Raw genomic sequence first — 16,558 nt, 5'->3', positions numbered from 1 at the left:
TTTTAAATTATATTGTAATGCTTTTGCTTTCAATGTGAACTGCTTTGAATCTCCTTATGGAGATAATAATAATAATAATAATAATAATAATAATAATAATAATAATAATAATAATACTTCACACAGTCCTAGACACTTGGGAAGTGTCTGATGTGTAATCCAATACAACAGCCAGCAAAGTATCTACTGTTGACTCATCTTGTTGTGTTAATAATAATAATAATAATAATAATAATAATAATATAGTAACAACTGCAAATAAATGTCGCAAATAAATAAATAAATAAAAAGACCACCCTACTGGGATCTGTGCGCATCATCCGAAAATACATCACACAGTTCTAAACACTTGGGAAGTGGTTTTGTGATACGAAATCCAGCATATCTATCTTGTTTGCTGTGTCATACAACGTCATTGTGTCAATAATAATAACAATAATTTCATTTCCTACCCGCCTCTCCTCATGGCTCGAGGTGGGTTACAACATTGCTAAAACACGTACGGTAACCAAAACACATAATCATTTAAAAACACTCCATAAAATACACATATTGAAACGTATTTCCATAAAATACATACAAAAGTTAGACATAGAGTGGAAGTTTAAAATGTCTGGGTTTTAATGAAGGGATATAAATAAACAACAACAACAACAACAATAATAATAAACAATAAGAATAACTTCAAAGACTGGCAGAAACCAGTGCAGGTGGTCCCGGTGGTGATCGGCATAATGGGTTCCATGCCAAAAGATCTCAGCCGGCATTTGGAAATAATAGACATTGACAAAATTACGATCTGTCAACTGCAAAAGGCCACCCGACTGGGATCTGCGTGCATCATCCGAAAATACATCACACAGTCCTAGACACTTGGGAAGTGTTCGACTTGTGATTTTGTGATACGAAATCCAGCATGTCTATCTTGTTTGCTGTGTCATAATAAAATAATAATAATAATAATAATAATAATAATAATAATAATAATAATAATAATAATAATAATAATACATCACACAGTCCTAGACACTTGGGAAGTGTTCGACTTGTGATTTTGTGATACGAAATCCAGCATATCTATCTTGTTTGCTGTGTCATACAATAAAATAATAATAATAATAATAATAATAATAATAATAATAATAATAATAATAATAATACATCACACAGTCCTAGACACTTGGGAAGTGTTCGACTTGTGATTTTGTGATACGAAATCCAGCATATCTATCTTGTTTGCTGCGTCATACAATAAAATAATAATAATAATAATAATAATAATAATAATAATAATAATAATACATCACACAGTCCTAGACACTTGGGAAGTGTTCGACTTGTGATTTTGTGATACGAAATCCAGCATATCTATCTTGTTTGCTGTGTCATACAATAAAATAATAATAGTAATAATAATAATAATAATAATAATAATAATAATAATACATCACACAGTCCTAGACACTTGGGAAGTGTTCGACTTGTGATTTTGTGATACGAAATCCAGCATATCTATCTTGTTTGCTGTGTCATACAATAAAATAATAATAATAATAATAATAATAATAATAATAATACATCACACAGTCCTAGACACTTGGGAAGCGTTCGACTTGTGATTTTGTGTTACGAAATCCAGCATATCTATCTTGTTTGCTGTGCCATACAATAAAATAATAATAATAATAATAATAATACATCACACAGTCCTAGACACTTGGGAAGTGTTTGACTTGTGATTTTGTGATACGAAATCCAGCATATCTATCTAGTTTGCTGTGTCATACAATAAAATAATAATAATAATAATAATAATAATAATAATAATAATAATAATAATACATCACACAGTCCTAGATACTTGGGAAGTGTTTGACTTGTGATTTTGTGATACGAAATCCAGCATATCTATCTAGTTTGCTGTGTCATACAATAAAATAATAGTAGTAGTAGTAGTAGTAGTAGTAGTAGTAATAATAAGTTTGACTTGTGGTTTTGTAATACAAAATCCAGTATATATATATCTCATTTGCTGTGTCATACTATGTCTTTATGTCAATAATAATAATAATAATAATAATAATAATAAATCAGATTAAAGTGGACTTGCCATTCACCGCAGTTGCTCTGGATGCGAAATCAGTTTTCTATGCTATTTTGAAATGCATTCCTTTCTTTTGGCTCCCTGTCCGGCTCCCCCTCGTGTGAGCAAGGAACCGAAACTTTGTCGGAAGTTGGCAACTTCCTTTGCATCGAGGCGATGCTTCAAAGCCTGCCTGACCCACTTGCTCTCCCCCGTTTCCTTGCAGAAGCTGAGCTGCGGGATGCAGGCGGACGAGGGCACCGACTGGCTTCTGGAGCTCCTGACCGAGGTCCAGCTGCAGCAGTACTTCCTCAGGATCCGCGATGACCTCAACGTCACCCGCCTCTCGCACTTCGAGTATGTCAAGAACGAGGACTTGGAGAAGATCGGCATGGGCAGGCCCGGTGAGTGGGGATCACAAGTGGCCAAAATGGCCCAAAGTCTGGAAACTGTGATTCTCTATGGACCTGGGGACATTTGGCTTGGAAAAATGGGAGCAAGATAGCCATGTTTAAGCAATTGAGTGGGTGTCACATTGAGCATGGGGCACGCTTGGGTTTTTCTGCTGTTCTAGAGACTATGGCACAACGGAGCAACAGGTTCAAGTAGATTCATTCCACCCAAATATTAGGAAGAACTTCCTGATGGTCAGAGCTGTTCAACAGTGGCGTATACTTCCTTAGAGTTCTTCTCTGGAGGTGTTTAAGCAGAGGTTAGGTGACCATCTATTAGGAGGGCTTGGATTGTATCTTCCTGCCTTAGAGGATGGGATGGAACCATTCCAACTGCAAGATTCTATCTATCTATCTATCTATCTATCTATCTATCTATCTATCTATCTCAGGGAGACTGGACTGGATGGCCTTTGGGGCCTCTTCCAACTCCAGGATTCTATGATTCTACCATATATCTAATCATCGATCTATCTATCTATTAGACATGTCCAAAAAATCGTTTTGAATGGTATATCGGCATTATTTCGGATTGTTCTCGCTTTTTGATACGATTTCCAAGACATTGTCTCACAGCACAACCAGCAATGTAATTCGAACCATTGTTGGCCCATTCTCTAATTGTCTCTTAATGTTTCGTTAATTTTTTCCCCCATAACATTTTAAAAAATATATATTTAAAAATATTTTTAAAAAATTGTTTCTGCAACCTACCTTGAATGGTAGCTTAGCACAGCCTAACATGGCTGCCGCTCCCCGGCCAATCAGAAGCTTCCACAATGGACGCAAAGGTGGGGGCTAACGTCCTCTGCGTCCACATGGAAGATTGCCATACAAGCCCAGTGTGTAGCGATTGCGCATGCGCATCCGCCATTTTAGAAACATTTAGAATCATTACGAATTTTCGGAAATATCTGAAATTTTTGGGTGAAAAAATTGGAAATACTTTCTATATCGAAGCACCAGGACCCCCTACTTTAGAAACGAGAATTGAAATATTTTTTTCATCGATCGGACATGCCTATCTATCTATCTATCTATCTATCTATCTATGTATCTCAGGGAGGTTGGACTGGATGCCCTTTGGGGCCTCTTCCAACTACAGAATTCTATGATCCTACCCTATATCTAATCATCTATCTATCTGTCTATCTATCTATTTATCTCAGGGAGTTTGGTCTAGATGGTCTTTGGGGCCTCTTCCAACTCCAGAATTCTATGATTCTAACATATATTTAATCATCTATCTATCTATCTATCTATCTATCTATCTATCTATCTATCTCAGGGAAGTTGGACTGGATGCCCTTCGGGCCCTCTTCCAATTCCAGGATTCTATGATCCTATCATATATCTAATCATCTATCTATCTATCTTTCTATCTATCTCAGGGAGGGTGGCCTGGATGTCCTTTGGGATCTCTTCCAACTCCAGAATTCTACGACCCTACCATATATCTAATCTATCTATCTATCTATCTATCTTAGAGAGGTTGGACTAGATGGCCTTTGGGGCCTCTTCCAACTACATACAGAATTCTATGATGCTACCATATATCTAATCATCTATCTATCTGTCTATCTATTTATCTCAAGGAGGTTGGTCTAGATGGCCTTTGGGGCCTCTTCCACCTACAGGATTCTATGATCCTACCATATATCTAATTATCTGTCTGTCTATCTATCTATCTCAGGGAGTTTGAACCTTTGGGGTCTCTTCTAACTACAGGATTCTTTGATCCTACCATATATCTAATGATCTATCTATCTATATCTCAGGGAGGTTGGACTGGATGACCTTTGGAGTCCCTTCCAACTTCAGGTTTCTGGGATTCTATGAGCAATAGTGGATCAGAGACGGTGATGTTATGGTGACGTCACTGTTGTTATTGTTGTCATCAATGCTACCCATCCTATATCTGTGCACGTAGGATGGCTGACAGCTTGCAACAAAACACGAATCCCCTGTTTCCCAAATTCCCATTAGTGGAAATTTTTTGGACTTTTCCAAAAATACCAAAATGTAAACAAACAGGAGGATAGGATCTGAATGGATAAGTCTGAATTCTGCCTGAGTCTCCTGCCTTTAGGTTCCTTCACTCCTACAATTTCTGGCTTCACTGGAGCTCCATAGGATTTCCTGCCAATGCCTCGCTGCCGAAGTATGGCATTCCCATCATAAAAGGGGAAAAAATATACATCCCATGAGATCCATGACTCCGGCATCTATAAATATGACATCTATAAATCTCATCCGGGCTGAAACGCCATTAATCTTACATTTGGGAAGTTGCGGTTTGCAACCAGAAGTGATGCGTAATGCAGTGGCTGCAAACATGAACCGGGAGCGCCTGGTGCAAACCTTTGTTTATGTATGGAGTCACTTCAACTGCCTTGGCTGGGAGTTGTAGTTTAGTGAGGTCCCAGCACTCTTTGCAGAGAAGACGAAAAGACCTTGCAAAACTATAACTCCCAGGATTCCATAATATGAAGCCATGGCAATTAGAGTAGTGCCAAATTATATTAGTTCCACGGTTTAGATCAAGCGTGGGCAAACTTGGGCCCTCCTGGTGTTTTGGACTTCAACTCCCACCATTCCTAACAGCCTCGGGACTCTTCCTTTTCCTGTTAGGAATTGTGGGAGTTTAAGTCCAAAACACCAAGCCCAAAGTTTGCTCATGCCTGGTGGATGCACTGTTTATGTAGCTGTATTTTGACTAGAATCCCTTTCCTCCCCAGCAATATGTTCTATATGGACACGGCATTGATATTGCAAGGCGATTTCCCCTATAACTCCCATCATCCTTGGCCAGCATGGACACTGGGACTCACAATTCCTTCTAACTGGGTGGACTGGAGTAGGTTGAAGCTGATGCAACAACGAATTCTGTTGTGTTGATAGAATTATCCCCCACAAACAAACACAATGAGAACGTGGGTGTTTACTTTGGTAAATAAAGACCTTATTCAGACCTTATTCAGAGTTCTGCACAATTTTACTCTCTGAATATTCAGGTACTATTATTGTCTAGGTTTTAAATTCTGTTGATGTGTTTTATGTTGTGTTATATTGTTATCCAATGTTTTAATTTATGGATCTGTGTTTTTAATTTGTTGTTGTTGTTGTTGTTGTTGTTGTTGTTGTTGTTGTTGGGCTTATCTCCATGTGAACTGCCCCGAGTCCCTTCAGGGAGATGGTGGTGAGATACAAAAATAAAATTATTATATTATTATAATTATTTTGATAAATATTATATATGAGGGTGTATTTTGGGAAATGAACACATGTTGTGTTTTGCTGTAACAGGTCAGAGGCGGCTATGGGAAGCGGTCAAAAGGAGGAAAGCGGTATGCAAACGGAAATCCTGGATGAGCAAGGTAAACAGTCCTTCATGAGGCCTAGAAACTTGTCAAGCTAAAGTGCCATCAAACTGCAGTGTTAGAGCCAGCTTTGGAAGTCTCTCATTTTCTAGCGTTGCCATAAGTTGAAGCCAGTTTGAAGGCAAATAACCCCACACTTGCACATTATCACATCAGGCTTGCTGGGTTGCTTTTGCACGCCTGTTGTTGTTGTTGTTGTATTTTTATCCCATTGTCCTCCTTGAAACGAGCCTCAAAAGTGGCTGACCTCTCTGAATGCGGCCAGACAAATTGCATCTGCCAGCAGACGGGCAGCATAAGAAGGGACTCTTGCCAATCTCTAGGGTTTATCATCAGTGGCCTGGAATAAATGGGGCGGCCGAGAGCGATGAGGCTCTTTGGCTAATTGATTGGGCTCAGCGCATTAGTCCTCTTCCCAGCGCAAAGCAATTAACCGCCTTCCTGTGCCTGGTGCTGAAACCTTATTAGCCTGAGAGACGTGTAATATATATATATATATATATATATATATATATCTCACACTATATATCTGTTTTTTTCCTATCCTACTGGCACCCCCTTCTGGCAACACACTATAGCACTATAGAATCCACAATCAGCACGTAGACACTGCGAACATAAAACTTGAAGCTGAGCCAACAATACAGACATGGGGTCCTCAAACTTTTTAAGTGGAGCGCCTGTCAGGACCCGGGCTGCAGAGCACCAATAACCATGCACAGAGACCAGAATCTATCTAATATCTTCATTAAAGGAATATATAAAGTCAATAAAAACAGATGAAGAATATAGTCCAGAAGTAGACCTTTCAGGAAAGGTCAAATATAGTCCAGGAAAATAATGTCCAATATGCAATATTAAGGTCCAAAGTTATAATCCAATAACCGAAACACACACTTTGCCAAGCAAAGTGTGGGGAAATGACAGGGTCCTTTAGTCCAATGGAACTTGACAAACAAGGCTGGAAGTAAACTAGATTCTTGGCAAACAAGGCTTGATACGTGGCAACAAGAGGCAAGAAGCAAGGGCTAGGTCCGTGGCAAGGTCCGTGGAACAAGGAAAGCTTGATGCTAGAACAAGGTCCATGAAACAAGGCTTGGAACTTGGTCCTGGAGGCAAGGAACAGGAGTAGCATAGTCCACACACGATCTCACTCCACAAGGTGACGAATTGACTCCGCAAGGATCTCCTTGCGGGTAAACACCTATATAGGATCTTGTTTTCCTGCCAAGGAACGCTTTCCCTGGGGAACAAGAAACGAAACCCATACTGTGTCCAGATGCATGACTCCTTAAGATTTCCCAAGGGAAACAGGCTTAATCAGCTAATTGTCTGGCAGCAATCCTAGCGCTTCTGCGATTTGCCTCCCTCGCGCCTCTATCTTGATTATAATAATCCCGGCGAGAAAATGGGGGAGATTTCTGCTCAAGGCTTGTTTGGCTGACTTCTGGTGGGCAAACATCTTGCAGGTGCGAGGACTCCGTTTCTGGCTGAAACGGTGGGAAACCCAAGTTTTCCTCTTCATCTGCCACAATAGTACTAGGAACGGGACTACATGGCCCATGAGTCATCACAGCGCCGGTTCATGGTCCCTCAAGCTGTTGAGGGGCCGAATTATCATTGGGGGGAAAAAATACAAACAAATTCCTATGCACACTGCACATTGTAGTGCAAAAAAAAAAACCCAACAACAACTATTCATTTATTTATTTACTACATTTATACCCCACCCTCTCTCACCCCGAAGGGGACTCAGATCAGCTTACAAGTTGTATGTACATACAATCTATATATATAAAAGAGTGATGGCTTCACGGCGACCCACAAAACAACAAAACTACAGGCCCCCCAACCTCAAAATTTGACGACACAACCCATCATCCACGCCTCTAGGTTGATACAACAAAAAGAAAAGAAAAATAAAGTCCTAATTAGAGAGAGAGGAATAATTGCTTTTATCCAATTGCTGCCAGTTAGATAGCTAAGCTCCTCCAACTTGGTCTCCTAGCAACCCAATAAAAAACAATAAAAAACACTAAATAATAATTTAAAACACTAAAAATTAATACAATAAAATAATAAAATATAATAAATAAAAAGTTAACTTACAATAAAATTAATTTAAATAATACAAATAACGTCAAATAAAAATTACACAACAATTTTTAACCAATACCACTACCACTTTGCCACAGCAACGCGTGGCCGGGCACAGCTAGTATATTATATTATTGGCATAGCACAATATTAGCATTATATATTACTATATTGTCCTATACCACTACCATAATATTATTAGTAATAGTGCATTTAAAATATAATGCATAATTAATATTATTATATTGTATAATTATTAGTATTATTATATTGTATTACATTATAATATTAGTACAGTACATACAATATATTATATTAATGGCATAGCACAATATTAGCATTATATATTACTATATTGTCCTATACCACTACCATAATATTATTAGTAATATTACATTTAATATATAATGTATAATTAATATTATTATATTGTATAATTATTAGTATTATTATATTGTATTACATTATAATATTAGTACAGTACATACAATATATTATATTAATGGCATAGCACAATATTAGCATTATATATTACTATATTGTCCTATACCACTACCATAATATTATTAGTAATATTACATTTAATATATAATGTATAATTAATATTATTATATTGTATAATTATTAGTATTATTATATTGTATTACATTATAATATTAGTATCAATATTATATGTATACACAATATATTCAATTATTACCATAGCACAATATTAGTAAATGAATGAACAATACAATATTTAAAAATAAAAACAATTTTAACCAACAAACCTATCAGGATTTCAATGGGAAGTGTGGTCCTGCTTCTGGCCAATGAGATAGTCAAGTTAAGTAGGATTGTTGGTATTATGTGCCTTCAAGTCATTTCAGACTTTGGGCAAGGCGAAGTCTAAAACTGAGGGTGGGGGCCAGGTAAATGACCTTGGAGGGCCGCATCCGGCCCCCAGGCCTTAGTTTGGAGACCCCTGATACAGGTATTCAAAACATTGCCGCTTACCAGATGAAGGGTTAACTGAAACTGGAGTAAACCTGGGAACCAGTAGTAAATGGCTTGTGTAAATGGCTTACTTCGGCTCACAGCCAGCCACTCTGAAATAACATCAATTTGACCGGGCTTCCTGGCTGGGAACTGTAAAGGACTGCAACATCTGTTCCCCTATTTGGAAGCTTATCTCTGAAAAACTGAATTTATTGTCAACAAACTGAAGCTACGGCTAATTGACTGCATTTACAACCTGAGGAGTCCTATAGAACTGCTTCAAGACTACAGAGAATTTGGTTTATTTTGACTCCAAGCCAGATTTGAGCCAATTGATTTGTATACTGATATATTTAGTTTCACAGCATATTACATACCATTTTGGAGAGACTGAATGTACACATACTGTGTTGCTAACAAATTTTAGTTGGAGTCTTGTTGATACAGTAGAGTCTCACTTATCCAACATAAACTGGCCGGCAGAATTTGGATAAGTGAATATGTTGGATAATAAGGAGAGATTAAGAAAAAGTCTATTAAACATCAAAATAGGTTATGATTTTACAAATTAAGCACCAAAACCTCATGTTATATAACAAATTTGACAGAAAAAGTAGTTCATTACACATTAATGCTATGTAGTAATTACTGTATTTACGAATTTAGCACCAAAATATCATGATATATTGAAAACATTGACTACAAAAATGCATTGGATAATCCAGAACGTTGGATAAGCGAGTGTTGGATAAGTGAGAATCGACTGTATATGTCTGATATATGTTCTATACTGAAAACTGCTCTGTGTAGCATTTAAATCTGGATGATTGCAGTCTATAAATCTTCATTCTCTGTAAGTTACTACTCTGCAAGTTACGACTGTGTGCCACTACAGCTGACTGAATTTGGTCATCTGTTGTATTATTATTTGTATTATTGTTAACATTATTATGCTCTAATATATATATTGTGTTATATGCTTTGAACCTTTACCGTGGTGCATATTTTTCAGATATTGAACACATTTATAGAATCAAGTCCTAGATTTCGGCAACCTCTTTGGATTGCAATGCCCCAAATCCAGCATTTCCTCGGATTTTGAGATATTTGTGAAATGGTAGCAATCCATGCATAGTGCTCGGTGCAAAGCCATGTTTCCATTTCTCATCTCCTCTCATTTCTCTCCAGCCTTGTGTCTCATTCATTCGCTGGAGGGAGACTGAGGATTTGAGAAGCCAATCTGAAATTTGGAGAAATATACTGAAGCTGGATCCACACTGTGGCAGTGTGGACTCATATAATCCAGTTCAAAGCAAATAAACTGGACTATCTGACTTGATAATCTGGATTAAATGGCAGTGTAGATCCAGCATGTCTACACCGGCATATAAACCAGTTCAAAGCAGATCATCTGGATTGTATGTACAGTAGAGTCTCACTTATCCAACACTCGCTTATCTAACGTTTTGGATTATCCAACACATTTTTGTAGTCGATGTTTTCAATAAATCGTGATATTTTGGTGCTAAATTCGTAAATACAGTAATTACTACATAGCATTATTTTGTATTGAACTACCTTTTCTGTCAAATTTGTTGTATAACATGATATTTTGGTGCTTAATTTGTAAAATCATAATCTAGTTTGATGTTTAATAGGATTTTCCTTAATCTCTCTTTATTATCCAATATTTTTGCTTATCCAATCTTCTGCCGGCCCGTTTATGTTGGATAAGTGAGACTCTACTGTATATAGAAGTGTAAGGTCCCTTCTACACTGCCATATAAAATCCAGATTATCTGATGTGAACTGGATTATATGGTGGTGTAGACTCAGATAATCCAATTCAAAGAAGATAATGTGGTTTGATAATCTGGATTATATGGCAGTGTAGGCCCAGCCTGTCTACACTGACATATAATCCAGTTCAAAACACATAATCTGGATTGTATGTATATGGCAGTGTAAGGCCCCTTCGACCCTGAAATATAAAATCCAGGTTATCTGCTTTGAACTGGACAATGTGGATTATATACTTTAATAATCTGGATTATATGGCAACGTAGAAGGGGCCTGAGTCTTCACTGACAAATAATCCAGTTCAAAGCGGATAATCTGGATTGTGTATATATGACAGTGTAAGGCCCTGCTATATAAAATCCAAGTTATCTGCTTTGAACTGGACAATGTGGATTATATACTTTAGTAATCTGGATTATATGGCAACGTAGAAGGGGCCTGAGTCTACACTGACATATAATCCAGTTCAAAGCGGATAATCTGGATTGTGTATATATGACAGTGTAAGGCCCTGCTATATAAAATCCAAGTTATCTGCTTTGAACTGGATTATATGATAGTGTAGATTCATATAATCCAGTTCAAAGCAAACAATGTGGATTATCTGCTTTGATTATCTGGATTATATAGCAGTGTAGATCCAGCCTAGATGGGACTATGACATGCATTCATCGGATGTCTCTGATGAAGTAGACTCCATGTGCATCCACACTGTAGAATGAATGCAGTTTGACACCACTTGAACTGACGTTGCTCAATGCTATTGAATTCTGGAAGTTCCACTTTGCGGAGGCTCAAAAACTTGTAAAACTACAAATCCCAAGATTCCAAAGCATTGAGCCACAGCAGTTCAAGTGGTGTCAAACTGCATTCATTCGCCATTAATTCTCAAATTCTTGGAGCTGGAAGAGTGAGCAAAACCGGAGTGAGCAAACGGAAAGCGCCTACATGCATGTATACGTTGAGCATGTGTTTAAACAAAGCGGTCTCAGGAGAGTCTTTTCGCCCCCTTTGAAAACAAACTATGAGTTTGCCAGGTTTTTGTTTTGTTTTGATCAGGTTAACATCTGCTAGATCTTACTCACTCTTCAGAGCGGAACAAGGGGCTGCTGCAGGGCATTTGATTATTTTAACAGCTTTTAAGCCTTGGAAGTGTTTCCGTGGGATTTTAATTGACTGATTTGTTTAATCCTACCTTAATATTTATATGTTGTAGATATTAAATTGTACTTTGTCAGGTGGGAAATAACTGAAGTTATGCTCACGTTGACGGAGATGGAGTTGTACTACTGGATAAACACAGATGTCTATTTTAAATAATGTAATGACCTATACAAAACACAATGATGGTTCAAAACATAAGTAGTACATAATATGTATATTAGAGCATCATATACATATTACATTCACAGAATCAATGCTCAGTCCTATGGTATATAATGCAAAAGTATCTTACTCAATATTGTAAATCAAACATGATGATATAAGTCTCTGCAGTCCTAAAAGGATTAAATTTGCTTAAAGGCAAACCGATTGGAGATGGAGTTGTGCCTATGGTGCTGTTGTGCTTTGTTGTGCATCTGCAGTCGCACACTGGCTTGTGCATTTAGTTGTGCAAAATCACCATTCAACACAATGGTGGTGAATATTCTGTGTAGCTTTGTGCTACGGAAATCCAATGGCCAGTTGGAGTTTAAGTACGTATTTTGGATATGTGTGCATGTAGCTAAAGTGGTGTCACACTGCATTCATTCTGTAGTGTAGATTCCCATCTTTGGTTTATTATTTTATTATGACACAGCAAACTAGATAGAGATGCTGGATTTCGTATCACAAGATCACAAGTCGAACACTTCCCAAGTGTCTAGGACTGTGTGATGTATTTTCGAATGATGCTTGCAGATCCCAGTCGGGTGGCCTTTTGCAGTTTTGCAGTTGTCTATTGTTTCCAAATGCCGGCTGAGATCTTTTGGCACGGCACCCAATGTACCCATCGCTACCGGGACCACCTGCACTGGCATCATTATTATTATTATTATTATTATTATTATTATTATTATTATTATTATTATCTTTATGTATATCCCACCTTGGCAGGGAATGCGAAAAGCCTTGCAAAACTACAACTTCTGAAATTCCATTGCATTTGAGCCACGGTAGTTAAAATGGTGTCACACTGCATTTATTCTGTAGTGTAGATTCTCATCTTTGCTTGATCCCATGGAAGCATGAGATTCGTAATTTGGTGAGAAACCAACACACTTTATTATTATTATTATTATTATTATTATTATTATTATTATTATTATTTTATTTATATCCCGCCTTGGCAGGGAATGCAAAAAACCTTGCAAAACTACAGCTTCCGAGATTCCATTGCATTGAGCCACGGCAATTAAAGTGGTGCCAAACTGCATTTATTCTACAGTATAGACACACTCATTACTATTATCTTTATTTATATCCCACCTTGTCAGGGAATGCAAAAGACCTTGCAAAGCTACAACTCCTGGGGTTCCATTGCATTGAGCCACGGCAGAAAAAGTGGTGCCAAACTGCATTCATTCTACAGTGTAGACACACTCATTACTATTATCTTTATTTATATCCCACCTTGGCAGGGAATGCGAAAGGCCTTCCCAAACTACATCTCCCGGGATTCCATTGCATTGAGCCACGTCAGTTAAAGTGGTGCCAAACTGCATTCATTCTGCAGTGTAGACACACTCGTTACTATTATCGTTTAAAAAGTTTGGGGACCCCCGTTCTACATTGTGCACCAACAAATATAAAAACAGTATTCCTAATTTTGATCTGGGATACAGGTCAGTGGAGATCTAGCCGAAGAAGCATTTTTTTCCCTACAACAGACAAAGAACTCGGCTCCGTGCCAGAGAAGAATACTAATTTAATATCTTCCTGATAATTGCTGCGAATCTAATTTGGTTGAGTTTAAAGAGATCACAACCAATTGCATCTATTTATCAGGGACTGTGTTTACCATTTGTGCCAAATACAGGTGGCTTGGCTGTTTGTGTTTATGAATTAAAGATAGAAGCAAGCATCCGTCTTAATTCCAAGGTCCTATGGGAGCAGCAGCTTTCAAGAGTGTGTGTCTACACTGCAGAATGAATGCAGTTTGGCACCACTTTAAATGCTGTGGCTCAATGCAGTGGAGTTGTAGTTTTGCAAGGCCTATTGCATTCCCTTGGCAGACACAAAGAAGCAAAGGTTGCATGGGCATTTTTCAGGGACACTTTGGCCATGCCAAATAGGGTGGGACTAGATGGCCTTTGTGCCCCCCTTCCAAGTGTATGATCCCGTGTCCCTTTCCATCCGCACAGGTCTTCAGCGGGAAGCGGCCAGACTCGGAGTTTGCTCCCCACCCGCCGGGGGGCCTGTGCAAGAGGGCCACTCCACCCCTGCTGGACGAGAGCCAGCACCAGGCCTTGACCTGCCTGATCAGCGAGAAGGACCTGGTGCTCTTTGAGAAGCTGGGGGACGGATCCTTCGGGGTGGTGCGGCGCGGCGAGTGGGGCACTCCCTCCGGGAAACTGGTAAGTGGCCCACGACCCTCTCTCTCTTAGGAAGCGGGTGGCCTCGGGCAACGGATTCACACCTGGAATGCGATTTCCTGCTTCTTGGTAGGGGGTTAGACTGGATGGCCCATGAGGTCTCTTCCAACTCTACTATTCTATGATTCTGTGGGGCGGCAGCATTGGTGACCTCTCCCAGATGTCCCACCTGGACCTAAAACTACAATAACAAAACTAAATCTCAAACAAGCACACTAACATGCCTACAATAACACTATGTACCCTGTTTCCCCAAAAATAAGACATCCCCTGAAAATAAGACCTAGTAGAGGTTTTGCTGAATTGCTAAATATAAGGCCTCCCCTGAAAGTAAGACCTAGCAAAGGTTTTGTTTGGAAGCATGCCCGCCAAACAGAACACCAGAGCATGCAAGATCATTAAATGTACGTACCATAGAGTGTTGTACATGGAAATATTGGTAGTAACAAGAGATTCTTGATACGATTCACAGTTTGTCTGGTTATGCTGCTTTGTGATGACATCTACTGTACAGTATATAATAAATGTTTATTTTTTGTTCAACAAAAAAATGTGAATTCTTCTTCATGGAAAAATAAGACATCCCCTGAAAATAAGACCTAGCGCATCTTTGGGAGTAAAAATTAATATAAGACACTGTCTTATTTTCGAAGAAACGCGGTAGCACAATTTGAATTTTTTTCTGTTCCTGGTTTGAAAGTATTATTTCCTATTTAATTGTGTGGTCCTTTCCTTTGCAGTTTAATAAACCTTTTGCATGTTTTTATGATAGAACCTTACTTTTTATGATATAACCTTACTTTGAAAGGAGTTGTTCTACTCCAGAAATTTTGTTTTTATTTATTTATTTATTTGCAAGACAGTAGAGTCTCACTTAGGGGCCCCTGGTGGCACAGTGTGTTAAAGCACTGAGCTGCTGAACTTGCGGACCGAAAGGTCCCGGGTTCAAATCCCAGGAGTGAAATGAACATCCGCTGTTAGCCCCAGCTCCTGCCAACCTAGCAGTTCGAAAACATGCAAATGTGAGTAGATCAATAGGTACTGTTCCGGCGGGAAGGTAATGGCGCTCCATGCAGTCATGCCAGTGGCCACATGACCTTGGAGGTGTCTACGGACAACGCCGGCTCTTCGGCTTAGAAATGGAGATGAGCACCAACCCCCAGAGTGTGAGTAGATCAATAGGTACCGCTCCAGCGGGAAGGTAACGGCACTCCATGAAGTCATGTCAGCCACATGACCTTGGAGGTGTCTGCGGACAACGCCGGCTCTTTGGTTTAGAAATGGAGATGAGCACCAACCCCCAGAGTTGGTCACGACAAGAACCTTTACCTTTACCTAGAGTCTCACTTATCCAACATATCCAATAAAATATTATTATTATTATTATTATTATTATTATTATTATTATTATAGAAGATGAGGTCTGGCCAAACCAGAATAGAGTGTGACTTTGGCTTCCAGCATTCTATTATTATTATTACAGTAGAGTCTCACTTATCCAACATAAACGGGCCGGCAGAATGTTGGATAAGCGAATACGTTGGATAATAAGGAGGGATTAAGGAAAAACCTATTAAACATCAAATTAGGTTATGATTTTACAAATTAAGCATCAAAACATCATGTTAGACAACAAATTTGACAGAAAAGGTAGTTCAATATGCAGTAATGCTATGTAGTAATTACTGTATTTACGAATTTAGCACCAAAATATCACGATGTATTGAAAACATTGACTACAAAAATGTGTTGGATAATCCAGAATGTTGGGTGAGTGTTGGATAAGTGAGACTCTACTGTATTTATATTCTGTCCTTCTCACTCTGAATTTAATATGCTTCTGTCCTTGTTTTATTTATTATTTTCCCAGCTGAACGTGGCCGTGAAGTGTCTCAAGACGGATGTGCTGAGCCAGCCGGAAGCCCTGGACGACTTCATCCGCGAGGTCAACGCCATGCACTCCTTGGACCACGTCAACCTCATCCGCCTCTATGGCGTGGTGCTCTCCAACCCCATGAAGATGGTGAGGACGACTTATCGGTTCATAGAGTTGGAAGAGACCACATGGACCATCTAGTCCAAGCATGGGCAAACTTCGTCCCTCCAGGTGTTTTGGACTTCAACTCCCACAATTCCTAACAGCCGGTAGGCTGTTAGGAATTGTGGGAGTTGGAGTCCAAAACACCTGGAGGG

At 38.8% G+C, this 16,558-nt stretch overlaps 1 protein-coding gene across 6 annotated transcripts in view; it reads left to right on the top strand.

Moving 5' to 3' along the window:
• tnk2 (tyrosine kinase non receptor 2) overlaps window positions 1–16,558 on the top strand; it is a 192,872-nt gene that overhangs the window by 99,630 nt on the left and 76,684 nt on the right. For 5 of the 6 annotated variants that reach the window (XM_062976905.1, XM_062976901.1, XM_062976904.1 and 2 more), the window contains exons 2-5: window positions 2,310–2,487; window positions 5,842–5,912; window positions 14,135–14,347; window positions 16,236–16,388. In XM_062976905.1, the coding sequence (XP_062832975.1) occupies window positions 2,310–2,487; window positions 5,842–5,912; window positions 14,135–14,347; window positions 16,236–16,388 (615 nt within the window). Of the gene's footprint in view, window positions 1–2,309; window positions 2,488–4,140; window positions 5,735–5,841; window positions 5,913–14,134; window positions 14,348–16,235; window positions 16,389–16,558 lie in introns of those variants that run through there. The other variant, XM_062976906.1, reaches the window with a different exon arrangement.

The sequence above is a fragment of the Anolis carolinensis genome, chromosome 3, assembly GCF_035594765.1.
Source record: "Anolis carolinensis isolate JA03-04 chromosome 3, rAnoCar3.1.pri, whole genome shotgun sequence".
Taxonomy (NCBI): Eukaryota; Metazoa; Chordata; class Lepidosauria; order Squamata; family Dactyloidae; genus Anolis; species Anolis carolinensis.
Note: the sequence above shows the minus strand (reverse complement) of the source record. Positions and strands in the feature narration are given on the sequence as shown.